Source organism: Notolabrus celidotus, chromosome 1 (genome assembly GCF_009762535.1).
Source record: "Notolabrus celidotus isolate fNotCel1 chromosome 1, fNotCel1.pri, whole genome shotgun sequence".
Lineage (NCBI taxonomy): Eukaryota > Metazoa > Chordata > Actinopteri > Labriformes > Labridae > Notolabrus > Notolabrus celidotus.
Window position 1 is genome coordinate 12,337,286 of NC_048272.1, and position 19,168 is coordinate 12,356,453.

At 40.1% G+C, this 19,168-nt stretch overlaps 2 protein-coding genes across 7 annotated transcripts in view; both read left to right on the forward strand.

The window, feature by feature from the left end:
• itga7 (integrin, alpha 7) overlaps nucleotides 1-9,426 on the forward strand; it is a 47,950-nt gene extending 38,524 nt beyond the window's left edge. For 4 of the 6 annotated variants that reach the window (XM_034693748.1, XM_034693763.1, XM_034693728.1 and 1 more), the window contains 10 exons: nucleotides 48-122; nucleotides 244-323; nucleotides 452-529; nucleotides 1,115-1,217; nucleotides 1,363-1,581; nucleotides 2,614-2,730; nucleotides 2,964-3,077; nucleotides 4,727-4,825; nucleotides 5,719-5,844; nucleotides 8,532-9,426. In XM_034693748.1, coding sequence (XP_034549639.1) covers nucleotides 48-122; nucleotides 244-323; nucleotides 452-529; nucleotides 1,115-1,217; nucleotides 1,363-1,581; nucleotides 2,614-2,730; nucleotides 2,964-3,077; nucleotides 4,727-4,825; nucleotides 5,719-5,844; nucleotides 8,532-8,687 — 1,167 coding nt within the window. In that variant the 3' untranslated portion in view covers nucleotides 8,688-9,426. Of the gene's footprint in view, nucleotides 1-47; nucleotides 123-243; nucleotides 324-451; nucleotides 530-1,114; nucleotides 1,218-1,362; nucleotides 1,582-2,613; nucleotides 2,731-2,963; nucleotides 3,078-4,726; nucleotides 4,826-5,718; nucleotides 5,845-6,425; nucleotides 6,591-8,531 lie in introns of all 6 variants that reach the window. The other 2 variants (XR_004632689.1, XR_004632686.1) reach the window with 2 other exon arrangements.
• Nucleotides 9,427-15,116: 5,690 nt separating this feature from the next.
• On the forward strand, nucleotides 15,117-18,417 carry npffl (neuropeptide FF-amide peptide precursor like). The gene is made up of 3 exons (XM_034689494.1): nucleotides 15,117-15,578; nucleotides 16,897-17,012; nucleotides 17,944-18,417. Exons 1-3 carry the CDS (start codon nucleotides 15,432-15,434, stop codon nucleotides 18,062-18,064), a joined length of 384 nt encoding a protein of 127 aa, XP_034545385.1. The 5' UTR covers nucleotides 15,117-15,431; the 3' UTR covers nucleotides 18,065-18,417.
• Nucleotides 18,418-19,168: the final 751 nt, after the last annotated feature.

Consider the following 19,168-nt stretch of genomic DNA (forward strand, 5'->3'; position numbering starts at 1 on the left):
TGACACAATGTTGTTGTATATATTTTTGTTTTCCTGACTTACTGTAGATGAGGTGTCAAGCAAACCAGAACGGCTCCCAAGTTGAGTGCGACCTGGGAAACCCTGTGAAACGGGATACTAAGGTAAGAAAACAATGCTGCACTGCCATCAATAGAAGATGCGAGTGGCTTTATAGTAAAATAAGGTGCAGCTGTTTGCTCATTTTTACTTTACCTTGATATAAATGTTTGTGCTGCTTTTCAGCTGAAGTTCTCCATCAATTTGAGCACATCGAACATCACCATTGAGACGACTGAGCTGACAGCAGATCTCTTGTTGACGACGTAAGCTCTTTAAACCAAAGCCAAACACTACCGTGATATTTCACTCACATCCAGTTTTTATCATTTCATTTTATCAACATGTTCAGACCACAATAACTCTTAGTAACTGTTCATAACTTTGTCCTCAGTATAAGTGAGCAGCCTGACCTGGAACCTGTCACAGCTTTTGCTAAAGTTGTGATAGAGCTCCCCCTGTCTGTCAGCGGGTGAGTTACACTTTATACCTCATTTGGTGCTATAACTTCTTTTGCATGTATTTTTTCCTCACTGAATATATTTACTCTATCCCTGTTTTTGAGCTGGATTTAGAAACATTTTTTTTCTGGAGTGCTTTAGAGATAAACATTCTTTTAACTAACTTCACAGTTTTCTCATCAATTTTAAAAATTGCATTTGAAAAACCTAGAATAATATTAACTTACTGAAAAATTGGCCTCTCATCTGTGGTATTTTGTAATCTGTGGGATCTTATCAAGAATTTAAAATGAATCAAGTCAAAAAAAGTTGTCAGATCATTTTTGGGCTGTTGTTTGTGAAGATGAGTTTAATTTTATCACTGAGAAACTGCAGTTTCTAGAGACTAGGGGTGCATGTGGGTTTTTGTTGTTCTACTGGAACAGATATTTCTTCAACTGGATGTGAAAATACATTTCATTAGATAACGAAACACCTGCTTTAACCCCTGATTTGCTTGTGGTTGCTCCTGGTTCTAGTAAAAAGCTATAAATGAAAGTGTCGGTGTGTATGCAGCTGTGTGACCCGCTAATGTTCCTGCTTTTTTTCCCCTGCAGGCTGGCTCGTCCTCATCAGCTGTTCTTCAGTGGGACAGTGAGGGGGGAGAGTGCTATGAAGAGTCTGGACGACGTCGGCAGCCCTGTGGATTTTGAGTTTGTGGTGAGGAAGCTGTTTGTGTATTCATGTGTTTGCCTGTTGTTAAATATTTCTACTATCCATTTCCTTTATCCTTATTTAACAAACATCTCCACAGAAAGAAGTCAGCCTGTCACATTTATTCCCTCATGTGTATCTTGTCCATCAGGTTGCCAATCCAGGACAAGCTCTGCAGACACTCGGCTCAGCCTTTCTCAACATCATGTGGCCTTACGAGCTGGTCAATGAGAAATGGCTGCTGTATCCCGCTAGTTTGAAGTTTGAGGGTCATCAAGACACGCACTGCACACCAACAGGAGCACTGAATCCTTTGGCATTAGAGTGGAGCTCCTCAGCTGCAGATCTCCCACAGACTGTCAATAATGTGGTAAGCAGATGAAAGTTGATGTATGACTGTGGAGGACCATCAGTAAAACTAAACATTTGTTTTAGATCCACTCAGTTTGCATGGACTTTTATGGTCTGGTCATTTTTTTTCCCTAGGAAGGTTCTTGAACTTGGCAGCCAAAATAGGGGAATGTCATAATCTTTTAAGGTGAAGACGTGCAGCTTGAGATTTTCCTCTAGTTCTGCCTTTGAATCGCGGGTCGATCATTAGTGAATTTCACACATAAGCTGTTAATAGCTCATAATGTTTTTTTAACAACTAAGTTCAAATCAAATTTTAGCCTTATCTACTTTTTTAAGTTGATATGGGTTATTGCTGTCCTATAACAAAAGTCTTAATTTAATCTACCTTTGTCACATGTGATGATAAAACAAAGAAGAAGGACCCACATGTAGACAATAGAAGATTTAATTAACAAAGACAAAATAAAGAAAACATACTTATAAACGAGGAGAAAGGTTGACAGCAATCTGACTAAGAAGGGAAGGTACACAGACACTAAATACACTAAGCCTAATCAAGACACAGGTGTGACAAACGAGACACAGGTGAAACTAATCAAGGCAGGGCACACAATCAAAGAGGCAGAAAACACAGGAAGTAAAACTAGACTTTATACACTGGGAGAATATACTACAAAATAAAACAAGAAACACTAAGAACCAACTCAAGACCACGGGAATTCACAAGAGAGACAGGGAAAGATTACTTAACAGGACAAGGAAATCTAGAAGCAAGACAGAATTCACATTGCAAAACTACAAAACAAATGAATGAACAGGGAGATAACTTTCTGTTATTTAATGTGTTAAGGTACAGCTATAAAGTAGATATAAACAGCAGAAGAGAGTGCATTATTCATGGGATATTTTTAGTTTATGGTACTGGACCAGTACTGGATACATTTTTGCAATAAAATATTATGCCCCCTTGACAGTGAAATGAAGCAGAATTCAGCCATTTTCAGAAGAGGATCTAATCCTGCATATATGAATGTGTCTCTAATACCAGGGTGGGCGAAGACGGCGCTCCCACCCAGAGGAGGAAGGTCAAGTGATGACAAAAGGCAGCGCTGGACGAACCACCCCAGCTGTGGCAGCTTCAGAGAGACGCAAGTCGCTCAAATTGGTAAGAGAGAGAAAGATTGAGACATAAGGAGAAGAGAGAAGAAGAAGAAAATAATACAAATCTGTGCTGCACAGATTTTCTTCTGTTGCAAACACAGGCTACTTAACACGTGTGAAATATCGTAGCCTTTTTTTGTCAATTTTGTTTATACATACTTTTAAGTCGTCTATACCTGTCTCTAAATCATTCTGAAAAAAACAACTCACTGAATACTCGGTTTCCCTTTTTCCTAGGATTGTCTTTTGGGGTCAGCACGCTGTGTGGTGTTTCAGTGTCCGCTCCACAGCTTTTCTGGTCAGGCTGTCCTCAAAATCCACGCCCGCCTGTGGAACAGCAGCTTCATAGAGGTACAAATAAAGAAAGAAAAACACCCTGCAATCATTACATCAGCAGCAATCAGATCATTACTCAGATCATCTCAGCCTTAGTCCAGCTGTTAGAGCCGCTGCTGGCACTCACACTAATCTAATGCAATTCAATGAATAATAACTGCAGCAAGTGTGGTAACAGAATAATTAATGAGGGATGTTTGAAGACTTTGAAGTTCAGACAGTCAGCAAACCTTGAATACAGCTGTCAGCTCTGACACTGAATCGCCTGCAGCTAAAGGTTTAATATTCAGCTGGAGGTCCAAGAGGAACAAGAAATATTACAGCTAACACGGGGTATGCTCCCCTCATGAACATCCAATTAAGTGTTTTTGAGATCCGTCTTTTTCTTTTGGGGTTTTGCTGATTAACATATGAATGTATAAAATTGTCTATGCAGAGCATGTATTACTTTATATTTACCACCTCAATTCCAAAAAGTAGGGTGGCTGTGTGAACTGTTAGTAAAAGCAGAATTTGATGGTTTGCAAATTACTGATGAGACGAGATTTGAAAGTTAAACATCCCTACATCCTTGCCAGATAAAGGATCTCAGCTCCTCAACAGCTCAGGGTCTCCTATGTCGTATTTTTCATTTCATGATGCACCAAATGTTTTCAATGGATGACAAGTTAGGACGGCAGACAGGCCAGTTTAGCACCCTTTTTTTACTATAGGGCCATGTTATTGTAATATATGCAGAATGTTGTGTTGCATTGTCTAGCTGAAATATGGATGCTCTGTCCTGAAAAAGGTGTTATCTGGATGGCAGCATGTGTTGCTCCAAAACCTGGGATCTCTGATCTCCAGAAAGAATGTCAAATTTTAATAAGTCAGACCATAGGACAGTTTTGTACTTTGCCTCAGTTAGTCTTATATGGGGCGGGGCCCAGAGAAGGTGCCAGAGTTTCTGGATCATGTTTATATATGAAGCAATTTATATATGTTTCTTCTTTGCAATTTACAGTTTTAAGCTGCATTTATGGATGCAGCAATTTTGAGCCCATGCAGTGCATTCCACTTCAGAGTCATGTCTGTTTTCAACGCAGTGCTGCCTGAGTGCCCAGAGAATACGACCCTACAGTATTGGTTTTCAGATTTTATGAATCTTTTAATGATATCATGTACTTTGAAAGATGAAATCTACAAATCTTTGCAATTATACACTCAAGGTACCTAAGTTTTCAATGACTGGTGCCTTTCTTTAATGCCTCTGGTATACCCATTCACGTTTCCATCAAATGCTTAAGTTAGTTATTTTAAATTAGTTGTATTATCATAATCTAGTCATCACTGCCATAAAACTACATGTTATGATTGGTAGATCTTAGCCAAATCAGGGTGACAATGCAAATGAGACCAGAATCAGCAGTGTCATGAGCTGTGATGGGTTCACCCAAAATTTATAATCATAGCTCATTGACTAAGTTTTGAACAAAGCAGGTCTCAGAGTGCAGTCTGCATTAGCTCTGGTAGCAGGAATGATTTCAAGAGAAAAGTGTCTTTGCAAAATGAATTAAGATCTTTATCTAAATAAAAAGGCACAGTAGTACTTCAAGCAGTTGTAATGTAACTTGTCAGCCATTAGATATCAAGTGCTCTTCATTGTTTCTCTCTCTGCCTATCAGGAGTTTTCAACAGTCAGTGCTCTGGAGCTGCTGGTCAGAGCCAACATCACTGTCAAGTCCAGCATCAAACACCTGGTCCTCAAGGATGCTTCTGCGCAGGTTTGTGCACACTTTATACAACATGTATTGCAAACAAGTATTGCAGAGAAATTTTATCCACTAGGTGATTGTTTTTGTGGCTACTCAAATGTCTTTTTAATACTTATATTTTTATCCCATAAAGTAAGACTCAAATATCTGCTTTGCTGCACAAAGCATGCTGGAAACATAGCAAGTAGTCTAGTCCAGCAGTGCCACTTTTTACCGCTTTAACTCTCATTAGGTAACAATCTTGCATTAAAATAAAACAATGGTATAATATAAAATAGATTTTGTTTGATGCTTGTTTGATTGAAAAGATTTCTTAAGACAATAAGTGACCACCTGGTGTGAGTCTCTGCAAATCGGTCTTGGGCAGTAGGTTCGTCCATACATAGAAACTATCAATGCCACTGTAGGCTGAGCTCAACTGCTGTTCAGGTAGCTGACATGGTGGCAATAGCAGATGAAACAAGAAAGAGCTACACATTGTTGAATGAAACGCAGGAACAGTTTAATCCTTATTCCCTCTGGTAAGTCCCCCAAAACAGACTTCGTCCTAGACCCTGTTTACACCTAGCATTATCATCAGATCTGGATGATTTTTTATTGCAGAGGATGAGCTTTAACTCCAGATGCGATGGCTCATCAGTGCACACAGAGATCAGATCACTCAGTCCATATATGAAGGTGGTCTAGGAGGCATTTGTCTAGTCTAGTGTCTGGTAGTGTGTACACTCATATGTTCTGGACTACATTAAGGACCATCCACTCTCCCAGTATCAACAGTAACAACCATTTGAAACCCCAATTAAGTCCCAATCACTAGAAACCGAATGTTGATGCAAGGTCTGAATGGTGTGACTTACATTCCAGATTTTTCTACTCCAATCGTAACCTCCCTTCCTCTCCAGGTTCCAGTGATGATCTATCCTGAGCCGGGTCTCACAGATCAGTACTCGATTCCATGGTGGATCATCCTCATAGCTGTCCTTGCAGGCATCCTGCTGCTGACTCTACTAGTCTGCATACTGTGGAAGGTAACATACACACACACACACACACACACACACACAAACACACACACACACACACACACACACACACTATAAATATACTTAAGAACCCTGTTCTTACCTTTATTTAACCAAGTAGTCTCATTGAGATTAAAACACATTTTTCAAGAGAGACCTGGCCAAGGTAGCGGCCTTGTGAGACTCTCTAAAAGCCTTCTTGTTTTGTTTAAGTCCAGAAACAATAAACATTGTCTTAATTGTTGTGCTACATTAAGACCAGCTTAAAAGCCTTGTAGTTGTATTTACCGTCACTTCCACATAGTAGGCCATTAACACAGTCTCACCACCTTCCATGTTATTCCGATTATTTCTGTCTCCTTTCTTCTGCTCTGTCCTGTAATCATTTTATTCCTCCTAGCTCACTCTCATCTGTTCCTTTCCTCCTTTGTTTTGTTTGTCCTCTGTGTGTTATCTCTGTTGTCTTTTCTCCTCTCATTTCAATCTGGGGTCTCTCCATCCCTAAATCCCTTCTCTATTTAATTTTCCTATTGTTTCCCTCTGTTTTCTTTCCTCCATCCTCTTTCCTGTGGTGATTTGTGGCTCAGTGTGGGTTCTTCAAACGCAGTGAGCGGCGTCGACACTATGAGACGGAGTTCTACCGCGCCCATTTGGGGGTCCAACCCTCGGAGGCGGAGAAGCAGGCGTCAGAACTATAATATAAAGAATATTTCACTCTGGCCTGCTCTCCCCTCCTCCTCTTCCTCCAAGCGGTAAACATACTCACCAAAAACTGCTTTGTTCCTTGACCCACTCTGATGTGGCTGGTGGTGTTCGTTGGGGTGTGAAATATTAGCACGTTCTGGCACTTCTACTAACACAAGCACAGAGATATCACAGTTAAGCTGTGGAATGATGTGTAAAAAACACTTGTTTGACCTCTTGGGTTAAGCTGCGCTTTAATCGAATCTCATTTTGGTGCAGCTATTACTATGGCTGCAGATTTGCATATCTATTTTGGAGCCTTTTATTTCTATTTTTCCATCTCTGTTTAAGTAAAAGTTACATATTACAATTTTAGAGTCAAAGCTGACATTTCTCCACTAGTCACTGCTGCTCTGCCTTTAAGTCTTCACATATTAGCACAGTTGCAGTGAAAATGTTGGCAGATTTAACTCTTGAAACCCTGGAAAAATTGAAAAAAAAAACTTCTACTTGTTTTTTTTAGAAAGAAATAGACTGACAGAGGCTGTTCATATCCAGCAAGCAGCTATCAGTCTGCAGGGAATAAAGCAGCTGTCTCTTGCAGATAATTTAGGTAGCTAGCTACTTTTCTCTAAAGTTAGGTTTCACATGTGTTCTCTAGCTGTCTTTTAAATATTGTATGTGACATCTAGAAGAGGTCATTGTCAAAGCTTTTGAATGCTTATGTTGGAATTAACCATTTATGCTCTAGAACTGAATATAATGCCTTAAATCAAGGCTAAAGTACTGTATATCTTTTAGGCAAGATGTCAGTACCTCACCTGAAGATGTGGACATTACCACAACAGAATTGTTTTGTATTAGAATTAGAATAGTATGATAAGGAAAAATGTTGGATCAGCTTATCATTTAGTTCTTAAACTACCCTGGTGGCTTTACTTTTTACTTTCATTGAAAAAAAGAGAAAGCCTTGAGGGTGAAAAATACTGCATTTGATGTAAGGTAAACCTATGTCTTCCTCTATCCGTAATGTTGGACTGTAACTTTTCACAAATCTAATAGGAAGCAAAACAGAGCTTAGGTTACAAAACAGGTTATAAGTCCAGTCCTACAGACTTGGATATCTCTAACAAGAGCAACTGATGAATGAGTCAACATGTAGTGGAGTTAAGAGCTGATGGAGTCATGGTTAGCTATGACAACCCAATTACTTTTAGTTGTTATCTTATAGACATAGGTCTTAAAAAACAACCTTGAACCATGTACTCCTGTCAATTTAGCCATTTCTGTAATTGAATCACAAATAGCCAAAATGCAAAGTTGCATAAATCCTTTACAAATGGATCCTTTCATTCATTTTCCTCTCCTTCTTGTAACCCATGCCGATTGAACACCATCCAGCCAACTCTCCTTTGGGGCTTCCAGCTGCCTGCTGTGCTGTGTGCTGTGCTGCTCTTGGTGTCACAGTTTGATTTTCTATACTTGTTCATTCTGGCACCAGTCTGTGTGCCTGTCATGCACTCTTCCATCCATTACCTCTCCAATTGCATCCTTTGACCAAATGACTTTGTCAGGTGCCAGAATAAACTTGTCATTATATCAGTGGGTGTTTCTGTTTTCTGTAATGTGTGTCATTTTCTTGAGGTAACTTTGGCAGTGTGTTGGTTTGGTAATAACAGACACTAAAGATGATGCCGAGTTAGAAATGTAGAGCATGTGGATGTGCCTTCAATTAAAAGTCACCTTTACTGCACACGGTCATCAGATAATCCCCTTTTTCATTACAGACATTGCTTTAATGGAATACATGACTCTTGAATATCTCCTTGTAGGCATGATAATGGAAATGTTATCTACTGAAAAAAATGCAAATGAGAGAGGTTACTTGCAGTCATATTCTTATGTATGTCACTAATTCTGTGTTTCCTCCTCCTTTCTGCCCATTTATCCCTATCCCACTTCCTTCCTCTATCTACTCCTGCTTTTTTTCCTCTCACCTGTGTCGGCAGTGTGGCTTCTTCCAGCGGGCCCACTACAAAGACAAATTGCCTCAGCACCACGCAGTGAAGATTCCTCGCGAGGACCGGCCACAGTTCCAGACTGAGAAGTCAGGAGTCATCCACAAAAAGGAATGGGCCACACACTGGAGCGACGGGACCTCGTAACTCCCCTTGAAGCAGTGACTGAATTCATTCAAATCACCATATGTGGCACTCATTCTGTCTTTGCATTGGGACTAACAGACTAAAAAAAAGTGCACACAGACTGAGATCACAACATCCTGTGCACACTGCACTGTGCTGGTACTGACATACTTGCAGCCAGTTACTCTGAGATTGGATCTATAATCGTTCATACTGAAGCCTGCTTATGGCTGGCCTAAGATTGTTTGTTTATACTTTGCATCTTTAACAGTGTGTTTTACAGTAAATACAGAAGGCCAGCAACAAAATTAGAACCAGATCAGCTGCTTGATATGTTTTACAGCCGGGAGAGGGAGCACTGATGCTCTCTCTGGGACTTGACTGCAGTAAAAAGGAAGAAAACTCAAAGACATGCATGGATGCACAAACACACAGTTTAATGAAAGACACACTGGATTTTGTTGATGAAGAAGCCACTGCCCTTTACAAAGACTACTTGTTGCCTTAACTACTGTAGAAGTGACAGCTTGTAAGGGAAAGAAAAACTGCATTTTTTTATAAAACTGAGATTTTCTTTATAGTTAGCACTGATAAACAGGGACATTTTCAGTATGTTAGATATCGGTAGAATTAAATGTTGCGAAAAACTGAATGTGTTTTTGTGTGGGCGCACTGTTTTCTCTGAAAAAAGCTGTCAAATAACTTCCCTTGATGTTTTTTTACGTGTCCTTGTAAAGGAAAAGAATGTCTTTGAGAGGAAGAACTTTGGTTGTGCCTATCTTTTCAGCTTTGTTGACAAGTCAGTCAAACATACTGTACATCAACAGTTCGTTGCCCTGGGTGAACTTGAATAAGAAAACCATGTTGCAGCCTATTTCAGCCATGGCTATAGCACTGTTGTTGCATGGAAACCAGAACATTTCATTTAAAAAAAGCAATATTTAAGCATCATCTGCCCATCTACAGTGCAAGGATATACATTTGTGAAACAAACATTGAGTCTTTGAATCAATACCCACGCTCACAAGAGCATTGATTGTCTCGGTGTATAAAGGTGCATAGTTTAAAGATTTAGTCTTTAAATAAAACATAAAAATACATCTAAATGAATCAGATTAGGGTAAATTATAATCTTTTTAAGCAATAACTTTTTCCCCCTCTTTTTTACAAACATTTATCTCAGACATGATACCCTTTGTGCAGTTCCCAAATGTTTTAGTTTACTCCAGTGACCAGAAAGTACGTTGATTCCAGTACTGATGTTTCAAGCTGCATACAAGTGCCTTATGGTCAAAGTAGCATCCTGTAAGCTACTGATAAATAACAGAAGGCAATTTACAAACTACATCAAGCTGCTCTGAAGCATCTGTTGGACACCTGTGGATAAATCAACATCATTTCACACTTCAAGAGAGGAGAGAAGATTACCAGAAGCAGAATACGTCCCCGAGGAACCACACAGACTTTCTTTGGATCTAATTTGGTAGGATGAAATGGCTGTAAAGCATCAAGAGTCAGTTTGTTTTTTTGTTTAAGGTATTGCTGGACAATCTTGTATTAGCTGCATGAAGCTCCTGTTACTCTTCTGATGCCCCCCGCCCCATTTTTGTTTTCATGATTCAATGTTTTTATTTATTTTCTGTTTGGCAGCACTGTTTTAACATTGTAAATAAAATATAATGAAACAAAATAAATTCTTCAGACACTTAAGATGTGTTGTATTCAGGAGGACTTCAGGTGGCATTGAGGTGTTTGTTGCAGTTCACTCAGAAACCACTAGATGGAACCAAAATTCATAGTACTTAGATATCTGTGTCAGCTCCAGAAAACCATGTTAAAACAAATGAATTAATATTAATGTAAAGGTTACCATTTTGAGTCCAGAGCAAAAATAATAACAAAAAAAATGACAAAGCCTGGGTGAATACATTAGCCTTATTTAGTGATCATGTTCATGGTAATGTCAGCTACATTTAGAGTAATGTGACCTGAATTTGTTGATATAACTAAATATTTACAGTACACCGAAAAAAACAACAGAGAAAAGCAGTCCATTAAAGAAAAGGCTATCGTGTGCCTAAAAAATACAATGTGTCAGTCATGCTTTGACATAAACACAAGTTAATAGCAACATGATAGTTTCTCTCCAGGACCTCAGCCTGAGCCCTGGTTCATAAAAGTCCTACAGATCTGAGCTTGACTCCTCTGTTCATTTCCTGTTGTGAGCACAAAGCTGACTTACACAATTATTTTTCTTAAGGTCCAATTACACTTCAGTATCTACACACAGCTCAACCAGCGGGAGGTGTGTGAGTGAGGTTTAATCATAGATGACCTTCTCATGAACTGAGGACAACAGAAATGAATGTGTTTAACATATAATAGAAGTATATGGAACTCTACCATAACGCCACCTCAATGTGGTGGAGGGGTTTGTGTGTCCCGGTGAACCCGGGAGCTGTGTTGTCGGGGGCATCCGCCCCTGGTAGGGTCTCCCAAGGCAAATTGGTCTCGGGGGAGGGTCCAGACTAAGAGCGATTCAAAAAACCTTCATGAAACGGCAATTGGGGATGAGAGCTACGTCGCCCGGAAGAGGGAGACCGGGGCACCCGGCTGAGTGCCTCGATATTGGAGTTTTCCCCGGGGGGCGAGAGGGTCGCCTCCCTGCGACTTAAGGTTGCGGGGAGGAAGGCTCTGACTGTTGTTTGTGCATATGCACCAAATGGCAGTTCTGAGTACCCGGCCTTCTTGGAGTCTCTGGATGGGGTTCTGGAAGGGATCCTGGATGGGGACTCCATTGTTCTCCTGGGGGACTTCAACGCCCACGTGGGCGATGACGGAGACACCTGGAGAGGGGTGATTGGGAGGAACGGCCTGCCCGATCTGAACCGGAGTGGTGTTCTGTTGTTGGACTTAGATCTGGATTTGCCATCCCAAGCCATAGGCCTCTGTCTGACAGCATAGATAACACACTGACACATTGACTGTTAATAAAGGGGGATGATGCGTTCCCACCTCCTCCTGTTGCACAAAAAGGAAGTCAAAATATCCCATGCAGCAATGCTGACATACATTTGAAGCAAACACTCATGATAATGGGAAGTTCAATGATTGTAATGTTAGCATTTATTACGTTTTTCTTTCGCTGTTCCTCTTCTACAGTATTCTGCTTATCTTGTACACACAGCGCATCAAGTGGGCTTTAACGCCTATACTGCAGCTGGTAAGTAGGGGGAGTCTATGAAGGTTCTCAGTCATCCAGGTCATGGTAATTCAAAGCTTGATCCATAGGTAGTCACAAAGGGTCGTGAGTAGGGTCGTTATCCCAGTTCCCGGTTAGGGTTAGAGTTGTGATTAGGGTTAGGGTTAGGGTTAGGGTTAAGGTTATGATTCGGGTAAGGGTTGTGATTAGGGTAAGGGTTAGGGTTAGGGTTAGGATTAAGGTTATGATTAGGGAGAGGGTTAGGATTAGGGTTAGGGGTAGGACTAGGGTTAGGGTTAGGGTAAGGGTTAGGGTTAGGGTTAGGGTTATGATTAGGGTTAGGGTTAGGATTAGGGTTAGGGTTAGGGTTAGGGTTAAGGTTATGATTAGGGTTAGGGTTGTGATTAGGGTTAGGATTAGTGTTAGGGTTAGGGTTAGGGTTACGGTTAGGATTAGGGTCAGGGTTAGGGTTAGGGTTATGATTAAGATTAGGATTAGGGTTAGAACAAGAACCAAATTTAAGCAAACAGAACCAGAACCAAACTCATGCAAATAGAACCAGAACCAAACTCTAGCAAACAAAACCAGAACCAGATTAGGGTAAGGGTTAGGATTAGGGTTAGGGATAAAGTTGTGATTAGGGTTAGGGTTGTGATTAGGGTTAGGGTTAGGGTCAGGATAGAACCCCTGTCTTAGACCACCGCCTGTGTTAAGATAAGGATGGTCAAGTCTAACATAGATGGCCTCTTGACCCATGGTGGATTAAGGTGGTGTAAAACTGAGTCTTACCCTGTCTTGGTGTTCATAATTTGATATAGAGTATGGTCTAGACCTGCTATGTTTGTAAAAGTGTCTTGAGATAAAGTAGCTGTCATGCTTTCTCTCTTTTTATAGGTTTCATAATTCAAATGCATATTCAGAACCTAAGACTAACACCATTTTGGCTTTTGGTTCTTCTCTGAACATGGAGCATACTTAATGATGAACTTTAGATGTGCTGATGATCATCATGTGTAACTTTGTAGCAGAGCCAGGCTCCCTGTCTACCTCAGTAAATGAGATTAGTACTAAACTCTTCTAGATGTATATAAACTGACACTAGTGCCAAAAAAGTGTCAGAGATCAGGAGAAATAAAAATAACTGGTGGCAAAACAGCATCAAATCTAGTGGATTATATTTTTGCTAACCCTGCAGCTCATGATCTTATTATAGTGAAAAACTAACTAATCCCCCCCCGAGTCCTTCATATGTCATTCTGGTTGCTATGGCTGTTAAATAGTGACAGTTTGTGTGCGTGTGTGATTGCAGGTTAAGCTGATTGTCACCCATTAGGGCACTTTCATGAGACAAATCTGTTGATGTCTCATCCAGTATTGGGGAAGTGACTAATTATTACACACACAGGAACACACACACATGTAAAAGACCACAAATTGAACACACACAGCGCTAATACAGCCAACGGCACTTTCACAAATCAAGCTTTAAGTGGTCTTTGTTTAAAATTGACAGTTTAACGGATGCTGACATTTAACGAACAAAAGGTATTTCTTCTTTGATGCTCTTTACTGAAGGAGAGGCTTTTTCATTATAACCTTTCATCAGCATGTTAAAAAACACTCATTAAAGAGCCTCTCTTTTGTGAAGGGAAAGTTTTAATGACCCATTTGTTACTATTGAACCAGTCTGCTTTAAATTTGTGCAAATAATTGTTTCTCTATATGTTGTCTTTAAAGATCAAAGACGACATTCTAGAATTCTGTCCTTTAAGATCAAAGACAACATTCTAGAATTCTGTCCTTTGAGATCAAAGACAACATTCTAGAATTCTGTCTTTAAGATCAAAGACAATGTTCTAGAATTATGAGATCAAAGACAACATTCTAGAATTCTGCCTTTAAAGATCAAAGACGACATTCTAGAATTCTGTCCTTTAAATCAAAGACAACATTCTAGAATTCTGTCTTTAAGATCAAAGACAACTATAAGGTCAGAGTCACAGCATCACTAACTAAAAACAGGCTGTAAAACTCTTTTTTGATGTACAATTTTTTCCAATTCTGCATGATCATCAATGTTCGCAGCCAGAACACAAAACACAAAGCTAGGTGTTACTCATGGCACCACGTTGTGGAAAGAGACAGTACTTACTCTCATATACAAAGTCCAATCAACCAAATTTTGTATTTGGTCAACACAACCTGTGGCTGCGTCACAGCTCATGGTACATGCTAAATTGACTTGTATTTAAATAGTGCTTTTCTAGTCTTTCTGACCCCTCAAAGTGCTTTTACACTACTCGTCACATTCACCCATACACACCACATTCATTTACTGATGGCAGAGGCTGCTATATAGTAAGGGACCATCAGTATTAGCTGATCTCATTCGTACGCAATTTGGGGTTCAGTGTCTTGCCCAAGGACACTCCATGTGACTGCCCAAGCTGGGATCTAACGTCCAACCTTTCAACTGATAGACAACCGACTCGTGACAGTCACACATCCAAAGTGCAGGCCCCCATTAAACATTGCTTGCAGCTGTAATCTAGTATCCCATTCCTAACTGAGACAAATCATGTTCATCTCAGCTAACATTGCAATTTACTAATTAGTATGCTAATTGTTAATTATGACATGGAAAGCAATGCATTACGCAACTTGACATTCAGTCAACACTTGAAAGGATTATTTCAGATTGCATGGTTTCTGCTTCATCCTCTTATTATGACTCAGTAGACTTAAACGTCCTGATAAGGCAAGCACTAAAACAGATGTACTGTGCTGCATTGTTTGGTGTGGAGCCAAGCCACGAACTGTGAACACTGATGTCCCCAAAGTCTTTAGAAATTATCTGTTTTTTCTACAGTGTCTTCTGATAATTACCATCATTTAATTTCCTCATACTATTGTGGATTTTACTGTGAATCTGAGCTTTGTTATAATGTTTGCATATCGTGCCAAACATCCACAATGTGTCACTCAATCATTCTTTTCTTACATTCATTACATTGTGGCCTCAGATAACTTGTCCACACTAATGGGCCCATGATTAAGTGGGTATTGAGTGTTTTCTCATATTGTCTCTCTGTTCACACAGTGCGGACTACTGGACAACAGGGAATGGTGGATCTGAGTCCATTTGCAGGGATTTATCTGTTTAATAACTGGGAGAGTTGTGTTGCTCTACCCTAAGGGCCACATTATAACGCACTCTGGTGCTCAGTCATCACTAATGCCCTGATCCTGCTAAATGGCCCTGGTTAAGTCTCATATTAGTAGCTTCTACTTCCTCCATTCTGTCCCCTGTTCCTCTTCGTACAGTAGCATCTTCTTCAGCTCTCCCTGTGGACACTGACCAGGAGGTGTATATAAGTCCCTGTGAGGATGTTTTTGTCACTTATCCAGGACCTACACACAAAGAGGACAACAAACCCTGAGCAGGACCAGTCTTACCTTTGTTCTCCAGGAGTCTTTGAAGGCTGCAGGTGTGAACGGACATCTGAAATCTTCCTCTGCCTTTGGCATCATCTGCATTCATCTGACCTCCTCTCCAGTTCAACATGGACACAGCTGCGGTGGCGACTCTTCTGGCTCTGATTCTGGCACTGGCTGGAGTCAGTCAAGCTCTTCGTATCCAAGGCAGCCTGGACAAAAACGATATTGTGCCTGGCTCAGAGGAGAGTGCGGTCGACCACTTGCTGGGGCTGGTGAGACAAAAAAAAATCACTTACTTTAAATTTAAAGTTTGATTTTGAGTATTTTAGCAACATACATCTGCCCTTTTGTACACCTGATACTGCAGCAGGAGAATATTCAATAAAATGTAAAACAGAATATACAGATAGAGATAGAATCTACAACATCTGCATTAAAAAAAAAGTTTACCTTATTTTTCAAACAGACGGTCACCAATTATTGTCATGAGTTAATTTTTTTTAATGATATAAAATCGTCTAAGTAAAATCTGACCTCAAAGCTTATAGTGAAGTCTTTAAATGTTAAATTTGAGTCAAAAATATTCAATGTTAATGCTAAAATTACATTTGTAGAGTATCAAACAGTATAACCTTTGAACAGAATACCTGATTACAGATGTAAACACCAAACAAAATAGTTATAGAGCTTTATCACACATTTGCTCTTTTATTGATGTGTGGCTGTTTCAAGAAAACATACAATAAAACCTTCACGTATGTCCTACCTTAAAGCTCCTGCTACATGCTTATTGCACAAACAACTGTGGCATCTTAAAATAAAAACCAAACTCTTAGACATATCTCAGGCACCTGAGGTTCTGTGTTAAAATAAACTGCCGGTCTCTAGGCAGGATTTGAATTCACTGTAAGGCTTCACTTTACGCTGTATGAATCATTCTGGGCACAACCACAAGTCTTGCCAGCATTGCCAGAGAAGTCTGGTGCTCCTTGTTTGGAAATATGTAAATGATATTTGAGCCCTTTTATCAAGACAGACAAGCTACATCACACAACCAATTGAGATTCCAGAAAGAGCTCCTCTTCATGCAACAGAGTGAAATACACTGTAATATATTTTGGGGTCAATGGACAGTCAGAGGAGGATACAGAAAGAGGATTCAGATCAAATGGAAGGTTTTCTCATTAGGGTGTGCTGACAGTCAGATCTGGGATTATTTGGCATGAAGATTAGGGTGCATGGATATTTGGGTGGGGTTGAGATACATTTCTGTGCCTTTGTACGTTGATATCTACAAAACCAAGGTCCCTTTTCACAGCAGGCTGTTGCTGCAACCTCCAGGGTATGTGTTGCAACCCAAAATTGGATGCAGTTAGAGTCCTTGATGTTCTCTCTTTATTCTGCAAAAACCAGAAAACAAGCTTTGTGATATCAGACATTGCATTTGGTTGTGTGTGTGTGTGTGTGTGTGTGTGTGTGTGTGTGTGTGTGTGTGTGTGTGTGTGTGCGCGTGTGTGTGTGTGTGTGTGTGTGTGTGTGTGTGTGTGTGTGTGTGTGTGTGTGTGTGTGTGTGTGTGTGTTTTGCTCCAGGAGAGTGAAAACACAGATAACAGCGTTGATGATCGCCTGCTGACCGCTGTGCTGAGAGCTCTACTGCTCGGGTCTCAGAGGGAAACCAGGAACTCTGTCCTCCATCAGCCACAGAGGTCAGTGCTGCTATAGAGACTATTTATCACACACACACACACACACACACACACACACACACACACACACACACACACACGCACACACACACACACACACACACACACACACACACACACACACACACACACACACACACACACACACAAAAAAAACAGTACACAGAAAAAAACAACTACACAGGTAAGGAAAGTTATTCACTGCACCATTCTGCAAAAAAAAAATACATTAAATCTCCTGTGAGAACTTTAAAGTAGGTTCGAAAATAGAGCGAAATTAACACCGCTACCTCTTTATGACCTACTTCAGCAAAAAAAGACCATCAGGAATGAGACTTATTATTTTCCATATAGTCATTTGTTATGCATGTAATCACTTCTGTAGGGGAGGTTTCACATGAAATGATTAAGAGTGACTGCAGATACAGCCGTCTTCACTTAATCCTCTGCGAAGATGTGATGAGTTGACTTTAACAACTTAATGACAGCCAATTATCTGTCTTTAACCCATTTGCAACTTTCCACCAGACCGGAGATTTAAGTTGACTCCATCTACCATAGGTATTGTTTTGAAAATTATGTTCTTGAGGTTGTAATTAAAAGAAATGTAGGAGCCAGCCACCTCTATTATGGCAAAGATAAGATCACGTTTTGCACTAAGTGGTGGCCTTAGACTTAAAACGTAGCCTCTGTCACCTTTAACCTACCTCTTCTGTTGCAGTCCTTCCTGCTTTGATAAATGATCGACAAAAGCAAGAACAAAAAACGTCACAAATCTTTAACCGATCTGGATTCTTCCCTCATTCAAAATGATAGTTTATTTGTTTGTTCCTGTTTAACAAATCCATTCAATGTGTTATAAAAAGTTATAATTCAACAGGTACATTACTCTGTGTTACATCAGTTCCCGTATGTGTCTCCTCGCTCACAGGTTTGGTCGCGGCTCCAGAGGGCAGGTAACGTCAGAGGACCAGGTTCAGTCCCGTGACTGGGAGGCAGCCCCTGGTCAGATCTGGAGTATGGCTGTGCCCCAGAGATTCGGCAAGAAATAATCTGGCAGGAAGACATCCGCACATCGGCATGAGGGCTCGAGGGTCGAGCGGCAAGCAACTGAGGCAGGAAAATAATTTGTATGAATAAATTTGAATCTTAAAAAGCACGTTTTGGCCCATCAAGCCTTACTTGTCACCCATAAGATGGCTGAAGATGACAGGGGTTTCAATTTTCTGTGTTTTTTATCCCTCTGATAACAAACACTGAAAGCATGTCAACGAGTGCCTATTAAGTGTTTCTCAGCCTGGTCTGTAATGTTTTAGAACAAAGAGTATTTGCTGCAAAGTGATTGCTACATTTTCTGTTCTTCTTCTGTTCTCTGGTTGAATAAAAGAGCTTTGAAAATGGAAAAGACAGAGTCATGTCAAGGTCTGTGTTTGACAGTAATCAGAGAACAAACGTCAGTACAAGAGTAGTCTACTAGCAGGGATTTAGCTTCAATGTATATTTTCTTGATTCATTCGAATCAGAACAGAAATAAACTGAAATCTCCCCCAATTTTCTTGAGATCTCCGTCATGCTGCAGCCAGTGCAAAAAACACTGCTAGTTTGCACAGGCTCTAAGCCATCAAATAAATATTCAATACATTTTTGGTTATTTCTATTCAACACCAATCCAGTTTTAAGCTCTCAGCATCCTTAGCACAAAACACCTTCAGCACAAGCTGTTTGTTGTTGCTGTGCCCACAGCACACTCATTTAAAAATGATTAAATCTGCAGAACACCATCGTACTCATCAATGCCACTTCACTCTGAACGACCAATCAATATCAAGATAGAGGTGGGACCTCGGATATCTTTGTCAACAACAATGGCAGAAAATAATCTATTCAGACTTGTGTTTTCAAGGGGGCAATTTCCAGGTCTCATCTACTGGACACATATCCGTTCCATTGATTTTCTTATTTTCTTTGTAAAATATCCTTGAGGAAGCAAATATTGAGCAAACAGAGCAATTTAAGACATACTTCAGGGAAGCTTTCGTAATCTAATAACGGTAAGTGCAGATGAGAGGCACAATTACTTTAATGAAAAAATGAAATCAGCAAAAAGAAAAAGGAAATATAAAGGTAAAAAAGAAAAAAAAATGAAGCAAAATAAA